General features: G+C 41.4%; 1 protein-coding gene across 5 annotated transcripts in view; it reads right to left on the reverse strand.

Moving 5' to 3' along the window:
- Window positions 1–4802: 4802 nt before the first annotated feature.
- The window catches only part of GOS11 (golgi snare 11), a 29178-nt gene continuing 15701 nt past the window's right edge, over window positions 4803–18279 (reverse strand). For 3 of the 5 annotated variants that reach the window (XM_011626003.3, XM_088854195.1, XM_088854194.1), the window contains 4 exons: window positions 6836–7063; window positions 6573–6737; window positions 5560–5673; window positions 4803–5105 (listed from right to left, as the gene is read on the reverse strand). In XM_011626003.3, the coding sequence (XP_011624305.1) occupies window positions 4992–5105; window positions 5560–5673; window positions 6573–6737; window positions 6836–7063 (621 nt within the window). In that variant the 3' untranslated portion in view covers window positions 4803–4991. Of the gene's footprint in view, window positions 5106–5559; window positions 5682–6572; window positions 6738–6835; window positions 7064–18279 lie in introns of all 5 variants that reach the window. The other 2 variants (XR_016046176.1, XR_016046177.1) reach the window with 1 other exon arrangement.

Genomic DNA, 18279 nt, shown 5'->3' on the forward strand with positions numbered 1-18279 from the left:
CCTCCGAACAGACTTTCATTCAAGCTTCCTCTCCTCGACCCCCTCTTACCCCGCTTCCTACCATCCACTCGGGGCCTCCCGCCCTTGCCTAGTTGACCCTTCTCCATTCCTATTGGGCAGTCTCACTCAACCTTATTGTCAGTGCCATGAGATTTCCTCTGGTGGGAAACTTCACTCCCATGAAGAATGACACAAAAGGGTAGAAGCTTGGAGTAGAGACATCTGGGAAGTACCGGACCACATATCGCTGTCTGTCCTCAAACGATGTACTATTGTATTTCCCATTCGAAGCCTGCTGTAGCAGAGCCCTGTAGGGACCTAATCCTCGTTTCGAAGGGGTAACCCTCTCCCTATAAGCCTGGAACCAAGAGATGGGAGCCATAGCTCCGCAAAAGATATGGCTCAAAGCCTCACACATTCCCATGCAGGAATGGCCCATCGACACTTTTAAGAAGATTGGGAACTCTTACAGAGCCTTCATTTTTGTCCACCGAAAGTCGTCAGGTTTTCTTCCCCTTGGGTCGAGCTAACTTCATGTGGATACCCTTATCCCTTCCCTTATTTTGCCTTTCCTATGGCTCGAAGCAGACACCATTTTCTTCCGTATTCCCTTGACATGGTCCTCTGCATCTTCCCCCTCTCCTCGCCATTTTAGGGACCACGAAATCCCTCCTCATGGTCCTTAGCCTCGGAATCCTTCAGTAGTCCAGACTATGGTTTCTCGTAGAAGACGTGCGAGGAAACATAGCACCCATCGTGATCACCATCAAGGCTGACCTTGTCAACAGGCCCCCCCACCCTAAGGATGCCCATCCTCATGGGATGACCAATCACGATCTTGATGTGACGACAGGGGTCACCCCCCTAGGTTAGATGCACTTGGTGCATCGGGCAGCATTTGGATCCTCTAGGATCCATCCTTACATTGGCTTTCCATATTTGGCTAATTCTCGATCACTGACCCTAGCTAGGATCTCAGACTCCATGCTATGGAAGTGCCCTGTGGTCCTACTTTCTGGAGAGAACTACAATTGGCGGCCTACTTTCCCCAACCTAGTGCCTAGGAGGAGATTTTAACGTAACCGGATGGTCCCATGAGCATAACTCCCACAATAGAATCACTCCATCCCATCGTCCAGTTTTCATATCCCTTTGAAAGGAGCTAAATTCATCTGGTCTAGCCACTCTGCCAGCCCTAGCCTCTCAAAACTCAATAGATTTCTAACCTCTATTGACTGGGATAATCTATTCCCCAGGCACCGCCCAAACCCACCTCGAACCAGCGGCCCATACTTTCAGACACCCAAGCCTTACCTCGGACCATCGGCCCATACTTTTAGACACCCAAGCCTTACCCCGGGGGCCAAAACCCTTCCGATTTGAGTTGGAATGGCTCCAAGGTGCAAGTTTCGCCTCCCTTGTCCGTTCCTAATAGGATTCCTTCTCTCTTCTTGTGAGAGGTTGTGCTGGTTTCAAGTAGCATAAGAAAGTTCAACTACTCAAAGCCTTTCTCAAATCGTGGAGTTCTCAACTCCCTGGGAATTTTCGCAGCCAAAAGGACTACATGTTGCAGTCTATACAACAACGGGATTCCGTCTAAGACAATAAACCTTTCTCCTTCTGAGATGGATTCTTGCTCCAAGGAGAAACATGATTACCATTGCCTCCTCAAGAAAGAAGAAATACACTGGTCATAACGTGCCAAAGTTAAAAGGCTTAAGATCGGGGACCAAAATACTGCCTATTTGGACAAAATCACCAATTGCCGGAGAAGGGAAAACTCCATTACCTATCTAAAGGTAGGAGAACATACTGTTGACCAACCCCATCTAACGGACCTAATAGCAGACCAATACTTCTCCTAGCTTTTCTCAACGCCAAATCGACCTAGACCGGAAATGGCAGACCTCTCCTTTTCAACCATCTCCCCTGAAATTGCAGCCTCCGTTGAAAGACCCTTCTTTGAGGACGAGGTCCTTCAAGCTATCAAAGATCTCAACGGTAACCAAGCTCCCGATCTCAATGGATTCCCTACGGCACTTTTCAAAGACTTTCGGGACACCCTAAACCCTGATATCACGGCTTTTGTTGCCGAATTCTACCCTAGGGCCACTATCCATAAGGCTATGAATGCTACCTTCTTCCCCTTGATTCCCAAAAAAGGGAGCTAAGGAGCTCAAAGATTTTAGGCCCATTAGCCTGATCAACTCTTCCTACAAGATACTTTCAAAGGTCCTCGTGTCTTGGCTTAAGTCAGGTCTCAACCTGGTTCTCTCTCAGTCCCAAGGGGCTTTTGTAGGTAACTGCCAAATCCTCGACGGGGCCTTAATCGCTCATGAATGTATCCAATCTTGGTCAAGCTCCAAAACTCCTGGCTTTGTTATCAAACTAGACTGGGAGAAAGACTATGACCATTTTGATTAGAAAATCCTAGATGAAACCTTTTTTTTTATGGGATTTGGGCTGCTCTGGTGAAAATGGATCCAAGGGTGCATCTCCAAACCCCAATGCTCGGTCCTCATAAACAGCACCCCAAAGGATTACTTCCAAGCATTGTGAGAGCTCTGCTAAGGGGACCCCCTTGCACCGTTCCTCTTTGCCATAGTGGCTGAGGTTTTCAGTGCCTCCATTTCTCGCATGTATAGTGCAGGTCTCTTCTCGGGCTTTGAAATTGGAAGGTCGGGTCCCTCAATCTCTCACCTCCAATACACCGGCAATACTCTCCTCTTTTTTTAATGCCACCCAACAAGAAGTCAATTGCTTACAGCTCTTTCTTCAATGCTTGAGCTGGCCATGGGTTTTAGAGTGAACTTAGAGAAAACCAAGATGATAGGCAATTGCCTAGATCCTGATGTGGTTCAAAGTTTTGCTAACTATTGAAGGTGCGCTATTGATGCCTTTCCCTCCACCTAACTTGATATTCCGCAATATATTGGCCTTCCTTGAATCCAACATTGAAGCCCTGTCAGACAAATTTGAGAGGCGATTGGCTACTTGGAAAGGGAGATTCTTATCTCCAACTGGTAGAGTGATGCTCAGTAAGGCCACTCTCTCTAGCATTCCCCTTTTCTTCATGTCACTCTTCTTTATGTTTCTGCAAGGTTGGAAAAGCTCATGAGAAAGTTCATAACCACAAATTCCATCTTATCTCCTGGGCCAAAGTATACCGACCTAAAGCTCTAGGGGGTCTTGGAATCCGGGATCTTAGATCCATCAACATCGCCCTAATGGGAAAGTGGTGGTGGCATTTTACGACCCAACCAAACCATCCATCTCTGGCAAGAGGTAATTATGCACGAGTAATGTTGTGAAGACCATGATTGGCTCCCCTTTTGTAGGATGGGAGGTAACAACTCACATGGCCCTCTAGACTGATTTGCTCCTTCTCTTTAACTGGCAGTGGGTAACTCCCCCTTCAGCCCCTCACCTATTCTCCACATGTCTTCATACCCCTTGAAGGAAATCAGGAGAACTACTTTGGAGGGCCTCCATATCCGCCACTCTCTAGATCATTTGGCTAGAAAGGAACAACAGGACGTTCAGAGGGGAGAAAGCCACCATTTCAACCCTCATCGAGAAGCGAAGGTCTCTCGTCACTTTCTAGACCATCAATCACAAAATTCCCAAGCTTCTTTTATGGAGGCCGCCAAACACCGGGGTCATTAAGTTGAATTTTGATGGTCGCTATCTCGGTGACTTTGGTCCCTCCAGCATTGCAAGCATATTTAGGAATTCCAAAGGCCTAATTATTCTCGCCTACACCTTCCCCATTGGAGTCACGAACCCCACTACTCAAAAGGCAATGGCCTTGCTAGAAGGGCTAAGAAGATTCGATCACAATTGGAGTTCACAGGTACCAGTCGAGGGTGACTCCAAAAATACCATCTATTGGGCCTCTGGAATTGCCCTTAGCCCGTGGACACTAGACCACATTTTTACATATATAGCTCATATCTGCAACAATACTCGTGTCTCTTGGAGACGCACACATAGGGAAGCTAACGATGTTGTCAACACCTTAGCAAGGGCAGGAGCTAATCTCAACACCTTGCAGGGGACTGCAGGCATTTTTTTAGCATGCATCCCATTAATTTTCTCGATTCTGGTGCTGAGCATTTTTTGGACCCCTAGGGGTTTTTGTACAGGGAACCCAATCATTGGGATTGCCTAATTTTGTATCTACCCTTAACCTGTATCTCTTTATACTTATCAATATCACAGTCAAACTTATTCAACAAAAAAATAAAGGAATGGATAAAATTTTTCTACATAAGCGTTTTGGAAGATAATAAGAGTGTTCGTGTGCCATTTATAAGACTTAATGCTTTGATTTCATCCTGAAGACTACTTGGGTGGTATGTTTTGAACAACCGATTTGCACAAGGCTCCTCCTGCAAAAAGGTATCCTCATGCGTGGCCTCGGTATGTTACTTTTCCTTTTTTACAGGCTTTATCAAGATAATGGGAATCAGTGTATCCATGTGGCCTTGTTGCCCTTAAGTTTCTGCCCTTTTTCTATATTCCCTTTAGTAATTGCTGCCCTTCAATATAGGTACAAAACCCAAGTGTTTGAGCCGACTTGACCACAGAGATGAGATGATAATGCCGAAAGATGGATACAGCTGCACATCGCTCCCTAGATCTTATTAACTGTGTTTTACTTCTATTTAGTAGGAGAAAATGGCATTGAAAGCACAATGGTATTCAGCCTCCAGAAAAGCGACGGGATTGAAATAGTTATCACACCGAGAGAACACCTACATGAGTTCTTAAAGAAACAAGATAGGCAAACACAGAGCATAGAGTACTGTGATACTGTGACAAATTTTCAATCATTAGAGAGCATGAAACAGTAAACAATGGACAAAAATATGCACTAAATCACAATGGAAATTGATACCCAAGTTAAAACCAAACTCTATCACAAATAAGAGAATCTATAATTACAGGCTTTTTTGAGGACAAGTGTGTTTCTTTCCTGGTGAAGCAACTCATTTTGACAGCCAGTAGAGAAGTATAAGAAACGTGCATGTTGATGCCACAAGGGAAAGAATGATAGTGTCCATTGACTTTCGTCGTTTTATGGCTGAGAGGATGTGGTTTACCTGCACAGTTGTTTCATAGCGTATCCATTGATACCAAACTCCAAATTGCATATCTCAAATATTCAAACGCCAAAAGTTCTAAAGTAGATCAACAATTGAGTATGTCCTATGGAGGACTGACTCACTGACTTGCATCCCAAAGCTTTAACCAAAGAAGGGAAACATTGATATGGGGAATGTAAACCATAGTTAGAAAAAGACCATGGTACCCCAAGGCTATATCCGTTGTGCATTATAACAGGGGAATGGTTAGAGATTAACTGGAGAGGAAACCCAATGGACACATTCACCAGAGTATACCAACCATCCATCCATTTAAACAGACAATGGATGTAGCTTGAGGGTACCATGTACCATCATCCTTAGGACTTGGATCATCATAGTACACATAGTTCATAGGACTATGGCATACTTCCCCTGCATTGTGAGCAAAGAAGAAAATATTGGCACTTACAGAAGGGAGTCGGCTGCTGACGTTGCTTATTTTATAGCTGATACCACTGAATGTTGAGCGCTGAAGAACGAGCTCACCAAAAGTAGCTTGGGCTTGGGAGATCACATTGTCAATCTGTACAACTGCAAGAGTTCAGATGATGACATTGGAAAAAACCTAGGCACAAGCGCCAGAATCTTACTTTCTAGTTTCAATTTCACTAATAAGCAGGAAATTCCCTAAGCCAAATTGCCAACCATTCTTACACATAATGAGGAAACAAAAAACATGTATCGATAATCTAATTTTACAAACACCCAAATTTGTTGTAGACACGGGTTCTGCAACCCACAAAGCTGCATAACCATTGTGGCACTCTTATCCAAGTACTGGGGTATTATATGTCAGCGAAAACAAAAACAAAAAAAAAAAAACTACTGCAACAATGGCCACATAATGGAATATATTCTAAAACACATATTTTAAGGACTTTCCCCAAATATTTCTTCCGACTAAATATCAAAGAAGATTAAGTTACAAACTCTAGCTTATGGTGCTTATACAAATTAATAGAAGAATTTGGAGGACTAGCAGAAATTGTATCGATTTTATAAACTTTACACTTCATATCTGCAGCAAATGTCATTAGCATTAGCAAGCCGAAATCCTATAACATACTAGTTAAACAAAAATGACTGCCCATTTAAATACTGTAAGTGAGGGCATTCAGTTGCTAGGATTGCGCTAACTGCAATGGATATATCACTAATAAACAACTGGCACATCTTTCTCTATGCAAGTTGAACAATTAAACTAACTATAAAAATATGAAAACGGCCATTTCTAAGTGAAAGAATAACATTTCCCTGATAACAGTTGCATGAAAATAACTAGTATTTCCGGCGTGCTATATTTAGCACTAAGCTAATTTGTATTCTAGTCGAATACTACCCAAATTCATAAGCCACTGAGATACTTTTGAACCTAAATTGAAAAATACATACAATACACACATTGTGTAGTCTTTATCCTACCTGTCCTGTACCTCTGCTCAATGCTGCTTGCTCTCTAAGAAGGGCTTGCTCAGCAGAACTACCATCTTCTAGATCTCCCTTTGACTGATCAGAGACACCATAATTTTTTAGTAGTGATGCATGCTCCTGTGCAGCTCTGAGGCTCGACCGAAGTCGGTAAAATTCCTGGGATTTTAATTAGGAGTACATGACAGAACAAGAGAAATGAGGAACCTCTTCCATACTACTTAATAATGCTAAACTAAAACATTGTAAAATATTACCTGAGTAAAATCGTGGAGAATCTCTTGATGCCGAGTCAGAGTATGAGAAAAAACTTCTGAACTTCCAGAAGATACCCAGATTTGCATCTGTGAATTCACATGCTGAAGCTGTTTTAACAGATGGTCGATTCCAGATTCAAGATCCTTCTCATTCACATCACCTTTTGCAGCTACCAATTTGCGATACAAATTTATTTGCTCATCCAATTGTGCTTCGAGCTTTCTTGCCTGCATGCCAAGCAAAAGTTCTTTGGATTTGTCACACATTCAACAGAAACAGCACAGTAAAGAATTTACATAATATTGGTTCAAGCATACAGAAATGACACCAGATTTCAATCATTGGCATGTTCATCAGTTAAATGTGGATGTCCAGAAATCCATCAGGAACAGAAGAATGACGTGTTAGATAAAATAGTATCCTATTAGCTCTGTTTTCAGTACCTTCTTTAGTAAGAGTACGGTTAGCATTCAGAACCAGATCTTAGATTGAAGGCAGACCAGCACCAGAGAGGATGCTTGTTAATTAATTTGTTTGCTCCCAATGGCTAGCATGAGAAATTTGCAGCAGGCACACCCACTGATTTATCAATTCACAAACATGACATTTCCATTCGTAAATGTATAATAAATAAATATAGATATATATATTTCATGCTAACCCCATACTGCTGACTGATCTTGTTTGACTTAATCACATGCGTGTAATTTACTGGAATCCACAAAAATGAGAAATAAATATTAAAATGATTTAGTGCAATATAGGACGATTGAGCCCCAACTTCTAGGAGGGGAGAGCCCACGCCTCCAAGACCTTGCCGGGGGCCTTACCAGATGGTAAAATCTAGGAACTTAACCATATGTGAGTGTTGCACCCGATTTTCGTGTGTGCGTGAGTATGTGCGTGAAAACACATATAGAAATGACACCAAAATAACAAGAAGCAAACACACAATAAAATAGAACACAATCTTCCAATTAAATCAAGTAAAATACTTACAAGATGGGGTTTGGAATCTCCCAGGGCTCTATCTCTCTATCTCTCTCTCTCTCTCTGTGGCATGATTTGAGTCAATTTGAGGTATAAGGGTTGGAGTTTCTCTCTCTCTAGAATTTTGGAACCTAGAGGTAAAGCAAGGGTTTCTCTCTCTAGGAGTTCCTCTCTCTAGCTCCCTCTCTAAGGGGAATTTCTCTCTCTAGGTTCTAAGGTTAAGGTTTCTCTGTCTAGAATTCTCTATACCTAAACTACACAAATAAACTCCCCCCTTCAAAATGAAGGTGCTTAAACCCTTCTATAAAGGGAGTTTAGAAAAAGGGTATATGGTCAATTTTAAGGGGGCAAGGGGGGTGGATAATCAATTTTTTATCCTTTCCAAACACAAAATGAAGGGAAACAAGGTCAGCAATACTTGGAATCCGACTTAAGTGCCTCATAAAGCCTTCCCCAACCCATGCCTATGAAATGAGCCTTTTATTTCTTATTTTCAGGCACCAAAACAACCATCTGTCACGAGAAAAATGTAGACCAGAATCCCACGACCGATTTGCAAAAACTTTCACCCAAAAACTCCAAGATATGAAGGAGTTTTGGAATTTTTTGTGGGCTTGAACCAGAATTCAGTAATATCCCCTTTTCCATACACAATCCTCCCAATCTCCAGCAGGTTTTGGCTGGATTTTTGGTTCTTTATGAAGGGGAAAAGATTAAGTTCCACACTATGGGTGATGTGGCTCAAAAAATCATCAAAAAACTCTTCATATTGAGTGAGTTATGGATCTTTTTGCTGCATGAAGATCATAACAATCAGCTACATCATAACTTTGGATGCACATTTACTTCAAATCAGACCTCGATCTTTGTCTGATCATAGATTCCCATAAACCATGATAACGGTCATCGAGCTGAGATTCCAACGCACCAAATCCCACAGCCGGATCCTTCCTGAATTGAGAATCGGCCGAGATCAATAACTTATGAGGTTTCCCTAGCATAAAAAGTACCCAACTTCTCTCTAGATTTCAATCACCTTCTAGCGGAGGATACCCTTCGATGCATCCAAATCCCAGTTCCAAACTTCTCGGGATTTGGAAGAAATGGACCGTCATTACAAAAAAGTGCTGTTTTAGCAGTATTTTAGCCCACTTGCTATGGACCATGGAAATTAAATGCTCGATAGTATGCTCCAACCTCAACCTTTTAGTAAACATGGCCAAACAACGTTGGATCATCCTGAAACTTAGGGGTTCCAGTTTTCCAGCCTGTGTACCATGCTTCCACAGACTGCATCTGCAATAGCTCCTTCACTCGAATCGTTTTAAGCTGAAACTTAGGAGATATCTTGGGGTGCTTGGGGCTAGTTCTGGGTAAAATTCCGGCTATTTTGCATCCATTATTATAAGCTGCCAGCGCCCTCCTTTATTATGTACTCCACAATACATTTGGGGTTTCCCAAAAAGAGGGGTTTCCCAAATTTGGGGCCAAAATGCATGTTTGGGGACCTGTCTTCCAATTCCTATATTTCAAATATTATTCTAGTGTATATGGTACTGGAATCCCACCGGGGCTGTCAGCTCGGCATGTCTTCAATATGTCGTCTATTTTAAGGTACAAAGAGGGCCTCATTCCCACCCTCCAGTTTCAAATGAGCCTTCTTTCAGTGCACGTTTGTTGTTATGTGATCCACTAGGTGAGGTGATGCAAAATTTGTGAAAATAGTAAGAAATCCCTCACCTTTCTTGCTTGAGACTCTACACACTCCTCTATGCTTTTTACCCCAATCTATGGGTTTCACTACCCATGAGATGCATGGTTAGGGCTATTTTTCATAATTTTCCCCAGTTTTCCACTCCTCCTCCGCCCCCTCAACACCCCACCTTTCTATTTTTATATTTGTTTCTTCCTTGCTTAATTTTTCTTTCTATTTTTGGTTTACACAAAACATGTGGCTTGCAAGGGGGGTGACACAAGCCGACTCGCAAGTCTAGAATCGGTTTGTTAAATCTTTGAAATGATGGTTTGGGTTTGACATGATTTACATTAGTTGTTGTAAGTGCCTCTTTGGGAGGGCTTTTAGATTGGATTTTTTTTTTTTTTCCTAGTAAGTTATATTGTATTAATTGGGGATATACATACATCAAATTGCACTTTAAAAGATACATATGAATGGAGACGTATACATCAAAAAGAAAACAAACGGAAATGGGGGGAGGACAGGCATAACGATAAGATGTCATATTCTACATGAGAGGGGGTATTGTATGCGTAAGAAACTCGATATTTCTCCCCTAGCAATTCAATATTGTTTCCTCCTTAGCAGGACCATCTACCATCCAATTGGATTCCCTAAAGATGGGAGTGAACATGGAACTAATGGCTTCACTCAACAAGAATCTCCTCCACAATATTTGCCAAATTCCATGGAAAGAGGGACTTTCTCTCTTCCAACATATAACAATTAGAGAGTACTCTCCACGCTAAGAGGCAATGCAAAGGAGTCCATAGAACCTTAGTCCTTTCAAAAGCATCGACCTTTCAGTGTTTGTGGAGTCATGAGTCCCCAAAGGGACTGAGAAGGACATCGAAGTGTTCCCTATGCTATCATTAAACACTCCTTCCACAGCTGCAAGGCCCGGCTTACCTAAGGAGCTACCATCAAAGTTAAGTTTCATAGTATCAACCGGAAGAGGCGGCCATCTAAGTTATGGCCTCAGTTTAAGCTCAGCCCTTCGAGCAATTGTCATCAATCAATAACGAAGTTCTGAGCTCTCACCCCAAAAAGGTAGGCCCTTACAAGAGCCCAGGTCATGATCACATCATTTATCCTCTTGCATATGATGGCATGGTGGGTCCTAAGCACAACAAAGATGCTTCCACTATGCTCCTTCCTAATTTCATAGAGAATCTCTAAGAGGTATAGGTCCAGATATAGAAACCCTTCCAACATGCTCTTTCCTAATTTAGTAGAGAATCTTTGGGGTCTATTTATAGAAACCCTTCCCAACATGTTGCAAGGACCTTTATTGAGGAAGGTTTCACCCATAGTGAAGGGAACCTTGTGGGTAGAGTGACTATCCCACTCCAGAACCTCGATCCCACGGTTCCTGCAAGGGATCTTGCAGGGACCCCAATTTTTCAATTTCGAGATCTTGCTCCCAAAAAAAGGTGGCCACGTTCCTTCCATCAATTGAATCCAGTTCCATTTTAAAATATATCCATGCACCAATCAACCATGGTCCAATGTTTTGGTGCATTAAAATCTTGGGTTCCATGTTTGTGGTTTTACTTTAATTAACAGATGACACCAGGTTAGAGATTGTCATTGTCTGAAGTTGCCATTATTTAGGAATCATAACTTCAATGATGTTAAAATCCACTCCCTTCTTTGCATAGCACGAAGTTCCATTATTTTAGATTCTTAATTTGAACTAAGTATAGTCTAGAGTGACCCATTGTTTTATTAGGTCCTATTGTGTAAGCCATCCCTCTTAGTTGTGAGAATATATATTTTATTTAAAATCTTATATTTATAATGTCCTATTGTTTTAGAGTCTTAAATCTGATTACAGTTGTGAGATGAGAATATATGCTTTCGTTTCAAGCTTTAAAAAACTTCTTTTATAGGAGTCAGAGAGAGAGAGAGAGAGAGTATAGTTCATCTTGGGTTCCATGCTTGTGGTTCTACTTTAATTAACGGATGATACCAAGTTAGAGATTGCCATTGTTTGAAGTTGCCATTATTTGGGAATCATAAGTTCAATGATGTTAAAATCCAGTCCCTTCTTTGCATAGCACGAAGTTCCATTATTTTAGATTCTTAATTTGAACTAGGTATAGTCTAGAGTAACCTAGAGTAACCCATTGTTTTATTAGGTCCTATTGTGTAAGTCATCCCTCTTAGTTGTGAGAATATATATTTTATTTAAAATCTTATATTTATAATGTCCTATTGTTTTAGAGTGTTAAATCTGATTACAGTTGTGAGATGAGAATATATGCTTTAGTTTCAAGCTTTAAAAAATTTCTTTTACATCAGTCAGAGAGAGAGAGTATAGTTCATCTTGTCCTCTTGCCTCTTCGAAGAGCCAGCCTTTGAGAAACAATGGAAGTAGAGGAGACTACATTCGAAGAAGATGACTCTTAGTCTTGAGTGGTAAGATTCTGGGTTGATAGAGACTCAAAGGGAATGGTGCATGCCAAACTAGTGTTATGGCCTGTAGATGTAGTGATCATAAGAAAGACCGACTTCTAAAGCTACATAATTAATGTGTTGTTATTCACGCAAAAATAAATATTCCATTATTAAGGGCGAGGGGCACTTGATAAGCGATCTCTGGTAAATGGCACTTGCAGACCTCGGGCCCAATCAGTTGAGGACCTTGATTCCTATACTTTAAGAATCTCGATATTAGAACAGGAGGGAACTTGTTATATAACATACTTAAACCTCGGTTCCTTAACCAAGGGAACTCGTACTAGCTCTACTTACAACCTCATTTTTTTGTATAGTGGAGCTTAGATTCTTGTTAGTCAAAACATCTAACCAATTGACATCGGATCTCGCTCCCATAAACCTAAGGATCTCCCTTTTTGTCTTGTTCACTGTACAAACGCCAATCCTAACCCCAGGGAACTTCCACTATAGGGCCGTTCAGCAAATCTCGAACCGATCCCTCTCCCAATCCCTCTCGCATCTCCAACAATTATGGTTGCACCCAACTCATATATTAAATTAACCAAGGGAAAACACCAAATGTGTCTAATAAAGAGCCACAGTATTAGGAGGCGATCCATCATTTCATCAGCTTCCCAACATAGTAGCATATGTTGGGAACTAGAAGCCTCGACAATGCAGATGACAAGAGGTTTGTCCAATATAGCCAGCCACCCAAAAGCAATTTCTGTTGGAAGGGATAGCACGGAAGTTATCACTCGGGTAAGATGGACCAAGTATCTTGTTTGGCTGTTGGCAGAAGAAAAGAGTGGAAAGTTCTCACATAGAGCTATGGGGGGGGGCAAATAATCTTGCTGAGGGCACCAACAGCATGGGGAATAAAGACAAGCTTCAAACTCAGCAAAACTCACATAACATATCACACTCTACATCCCAAAGATTTCTTCTAAAGGAAGGACTCCACACTACTTTGCCCCACACACTACACTCAAAACAACCACACATTGACACACAAGGATTGGTGGCCAACCTAGAAAGAGATAGGAAATGTGATTAGCAAAGAGGCCTCCCTACTCCAAGTGTCGAATGAAAAGCATACCCTCTCCCCACTCCCCACTCTAAATCTCTTGAAACAAGGTGTACACACTAAAAATATATCTCCAAACTCCAAATGCCCTACATGTTTGAGCCACCACCCTCATTCCCCATCATTCCTCCAAAGCCACTTGCCTTGAATAGCTCAGCTCATCTACCATCTATGCCCAGGCCCTCCACAACCCTAGGCATGCACATATCTTCCCACTTTACCAAGTGGGATTTACTCTCCCCATGGTTTCTTTGCCAAATAAAGTCCTTCATAGTCTCTCCATTCTAATTATGACACTACTGGCATGGCAAATATGGACGTAAACTAAATCGAAATACTACTAAGGCTAGACATCAATGTTCAAAAGACAAGAATTGTAACTTCCAAGGGATTAGAGACCACTAAGACCCAAGGGCTCTTCCTTGGATTTTCAATACGCATAGGAAGCCCAAGATACGAGTGAGGTAGTGGGACTACTTTGCAGCACTGTGAAGTGTTTCGGGCTGCACTCACCTCCATGATGAAGCTTCCATAAAATTACTTTTTGGCCTAAAACCATCTCAAATCAATGAAAAACCATGCGTAAATTATCTACCTTTCTAGGGTTGCAAAATGAAACAGTAAAGGAGATTTTGTCAACCTTTATTAAGCCCCATTTTCCAAAAGCCTCGGTGAAAAGCCATAGTAAATCCATTTGGGCCAAAAGCCTTAACCCTACTCAAGGAGAAAAGAGCTTCTTAAACACTTTTGTTAACTGCCTCTCCAACCTAGATGCTTCCAGTGATGGTACTGAATTGAAGTCAACACCCTCCAAAATTGGCCTCCTAGCCTCCCCCGAAGTGTAGACATGGTGGTACAAACCCACAACTGCCTACGAGATGCTATCGACCTCCTCAATCCTCCGGCCCTAAATGCTATCTTAGTAATTTGATTTCCACCTAGCATCAGCTATCTCATGGAAGAAAGCAGTGCTCTCTCCTTCAACCACTTCATTCTAGACTTTCATCTCCATAAAATTCTTCATATCTAGTAATGTCCTCATATTCTCTCTTCAGTTCCTCTTTTTCCATTCTATACTCTTTGATAAGCAAACTGATCTCCTCTCTATCAAAAACCTCAGTCTGTCTTAATATGCTGAACTTTTAACATCTGGATGACAAGGGATTTGTTCCACTCATTAGTTCTTAATCTTGTGGCTGCTTTCAAAATTTAGATCCAGCCCACCCATGTGGAACAATGTTCCCCAATTGGTCAAACCCCTCCAAAGTAGGGGGAGTCCAGTCACGTATTTCATATCTAATGGGAATGGGGCCTGTGGGCATGGGTTCAGTTGAGAGAACAATGCGACAACAATCTGAGGAGGGTTTAGATAAAGCTTTCTAAGTCCCATCTGGGAACTTAGACACCCAATCTCCAGATATGAAATGTAGTCGAGTCACAATCGGATCTTTGAGGTAATGGCCCAAATCTATGAACATGTCCCCAGCCCCACCCCCAGAAAAAGACAACGTCTTCTCAAACTCCTATAAAAGGCAATGGGTGTACCATTTATAAAACCAAAAAGAGATGGTGTTGAAACAAAGGCCATACACCATGGCCTCCATTTATCCCCAAATTCCATCTGACCCATAAGATAATCAAGTAAATTCCACTCCATTCTGTCATAATCCTTCTAAATATCGATTTTCACCACCATCCCTAGAAGCTTCTCCTTGTATCTAGGAATAAATACATTCTTTAGCAATCAAGACTCCATCCAGGATCTGTCTCCCCCTCACAAATGATATAATCCTATCCAGCACCACCCTATGTTTGGAAGCTAAGATCTGGTACAAGCTTCCAACCAAATTAATCAGTCCAAAGTCCTTTTATGTGCACTACACCCCCAACTTTACCAAGAATGGTAATGAAGGTGGTATTTAATGTGCGACCCACTACCCTCATGGAAATCAGTAAAGAAAATGGGATTCTCATCCTTTATTAGACCCCTTGTCCCAAAAGTGTTGCTAAAAATCCATAGTAAAGCCATATGGGTGAAGAGCCCTAACCTTATTCAAAGAGAAAACAGCTTTCTTACTCTCTTTTTCATTAAACTGCCTCTCCAACCTGGAAGCTTCCAACGATGTTACTGAATTGAGGTCCACACCCTCCAAACTTGGCACCGAGGCCTCCCTAGAGTTGTACAGATGGTAGAACCCCAAAATCATCTCTGGGATGCCATTTACCTCCTCGATCTTTCAGCCTTAAATGTTTTTTATTTTATTTTCTTCTTTGAAACTGTTGGCAATATATTACTAAAAGAGATAGCTTACAGTTTCCTCACAAGAAGTGAGTATCGAACAACCCACAAGCCGGGTGCTTGGAACAAAAAATTTCCAAGTATGAATAAACAAAATGTTGGAAAGGAAGGGTGAAATAAGGCAAAATGCGAAACAAAGGATGTTACAATCTCTCTGATTCCAGGCACGATTTATCGCTTTCTCAAGAAAATATTTGCCCCATACTAATAAGAATCAGTGTGAATCTAAGTTTTCCACCAGGCAAATTTGTTCTCAAGATAAATGGGAGCAAAGGATCGTGTAAACTATCTTAACGATGCAAATGCACAAGTACAGCAAGATCTAGAGCACCAAAGTTGTCTCTTTTTAGAGAGAGAAAGTTCTCAAAAAACCCTTTGGAAAGAAAAAAGTTTCTTGACTTGTACACAAACTAGAGGAAAAATGTTTGTATTTATACAGAGATAAAGTGCCTTTCACCTACTCCACGTGAATTCAAGTACGCAATTACGTTTCTCAAAATCTCAACAATCAAAACGATGCATCTACTAACGTACAACAAGACAACCAACAGTCACAGCGACTCCTTGAGTTCTGCTAAACTAACAACTACAATTTGCACGCTTGTTGGGTTCTGCGAAACTAACAACTACAATTTGCACGCTTGAGCCAATAGTGACACAATGTCTCTTCGAGTTCTGCAAGAACAATCGTCTCTTTCTAATTGCATTTCTACCGATAAGGCATAATTCACCGGAGTGCACCAATCAACCAAAACCACACGTCTTCACTGGTGGGGCACAACTCATTCGAGCGCACCAGCCCACCAAAGCTACGCCATATTCATAAGCGAGGCACAGTTCACAAGAGTGCACCAATCCACCGCATCCAAATTATTGTAACACTCCTACAACCACCGGACCACCAGAGACTTTGCTCACTGAGGCAAAAAGATAGACGAGCTATGAGCCCAACCCACACACGTGCTCAAGTAGGGTGCCTCATGCACTGATGAAAACATCAAGCTACAAGGTACAAAGTGCAAAGTGCATCATCAAATGTCATATGCCCTCGCACGCATGCATGCGCATTCACACGCTACGAGTGCTTAGCAAGGCCTTCTCTCTCTTTGATTCTTAGAACATAAGTGAAGAGGATAAACAAATATTTATAAAAGGCTTCTCTCATCCACATCTTCAATGTGGGATAAATAAACTAATTACTTCTCTTTACAAAAAAGACAAAACAAACTCTACAATACATTACACTTTCCAAAGCACTATCTTACAAAGGGGATATTATTTTGCAATTAGACAAGTATTTTCAAAGCAAGATACAACAATGTTCTCCACTATTTCAAAATAATATAAAACCATTAAGCAACATATATCATTCGCGTGTCATTAAGGTATCTTTCGATTTGAACCTCCACTTAGTGTATGCACTAGCTTTGAACCAATGATCTTATCCAACATACTTGGTAACACACACACAAAGACAACCCTTCGGTGACTCTTTATACTACCAACTCATTATGGGCCTTGAACTTCTATCCCAATTTTAGGAGCGGTCCAGGTACAAGTACGATCCATGGGAAGTTGCCCCACTTCCACACTTATATAGGTGAGTCTATTAAGGCTGCCCCTGCATATAAAACACCCCAACTGATACTAGTCGTTAGATCTCATTATGAGCATAGCTCAACCTCTTTCACGCAGGTCATCATTAGACTTATCCACTATATGGATTTCTCTAGAATGGGTGCTTACAAATAAATATTTGTCTAATGATCCACTAACCATGCAAACAAATTGTTTTTACCACATTGAATCTCAACCTCTTGAGGTAACAAAAGGCCTAGATTGAGTTCCCACCATCGATGTTTACTCTGTAGACCATAGCCCTGTTCAACTCGACATCCAACTAATGTCTTCTTTGGCTAGGCTTTTTATAGGGATTGGCCAAATTTTCTTTTGACCTCACAAATTTTAGACTTACTTGTTGGGGTTATGTGGCCATTTAAAGGCCATATGAGAGCATGTACTGAATTTGTTATAGTGAAATGTTGGCTCCAGTGGGAGTGTGGTCCACTTTCAACCATGACGAATTACTAATGCCAAGACTCACCTGAGTTTTGACTGGTTATGGCTCAAGGTGATGTGGGGTTATCCCTTGATGAGGTCAGGGGACTGGATATGACCTGTGTGTGATGGATGACCAAAGAGGACAAGGGCCAAAATCCTCATCATTACTATCACACGGCATGTACACTAGATACCCGTCCGAGAAGCAGACCTCTAGAGGTGACTCCTTGCAACACTAGACTGTGCTGGAAGGACCCATGGAGCATAGTACTGGAATGGGGCCTGGACTTGTCCTTAAGGAGGGACATGTAATCCATGGACTAGGATCGTATCTCCTTCATTTATTGGATGCTTTGATAGTTCAATCATGAACTCCTACGAAGGGATGTGGGTCATGGAAACTATTGAGTCAGTTTCAGAAAGTGCAGTGAGATACAATTTCTAAAAAGGATGGAGTCCTCAGTATATTTGTTATATTGCTAACTCTTTGGATTAATTCCCATAAAATCTTCTTAAATATGCTTTATGTTTTAATTATATTTTAGCATCTCTGGATATTTTATTTTAAATGAAAAATAATTTTTAAATAGGAAAAATTAATTTTCTCGACTAATTTTAATCAGAAAGGAAAATAAAATACTAAATGGTTTTATAAAATTCCTTTTAATGTTTTAAAATATAAAATAAGGTGTCTGGGCCCATTGGGATTCTTTTGGGCCCACCACATATGGGGGCATGGGGCCCACAAGAGCCTCACATCAGTGGCACGCCCCACTTCCACCTCTCTTTCCTATTCTACTGGCTTGTGAAAGAAGCCATGCACTTG

Source organism: Amborella trichopoda, chromosome 12 (assembly GCF_054954075.1).
Source record: "Amborella trichopoda isolate Santa Cruz 75 chromosome 12, AtrichopodaSantaCruz75HAP2 v2.0, whole genome shotgun sequence".
Lineage (NCBI taxonomy): Eukaryota > Viridiplantae > Streptophyta > Magnoliopsida > Amborellales > Amborellaceae > Amborella > Amborella trichopoda.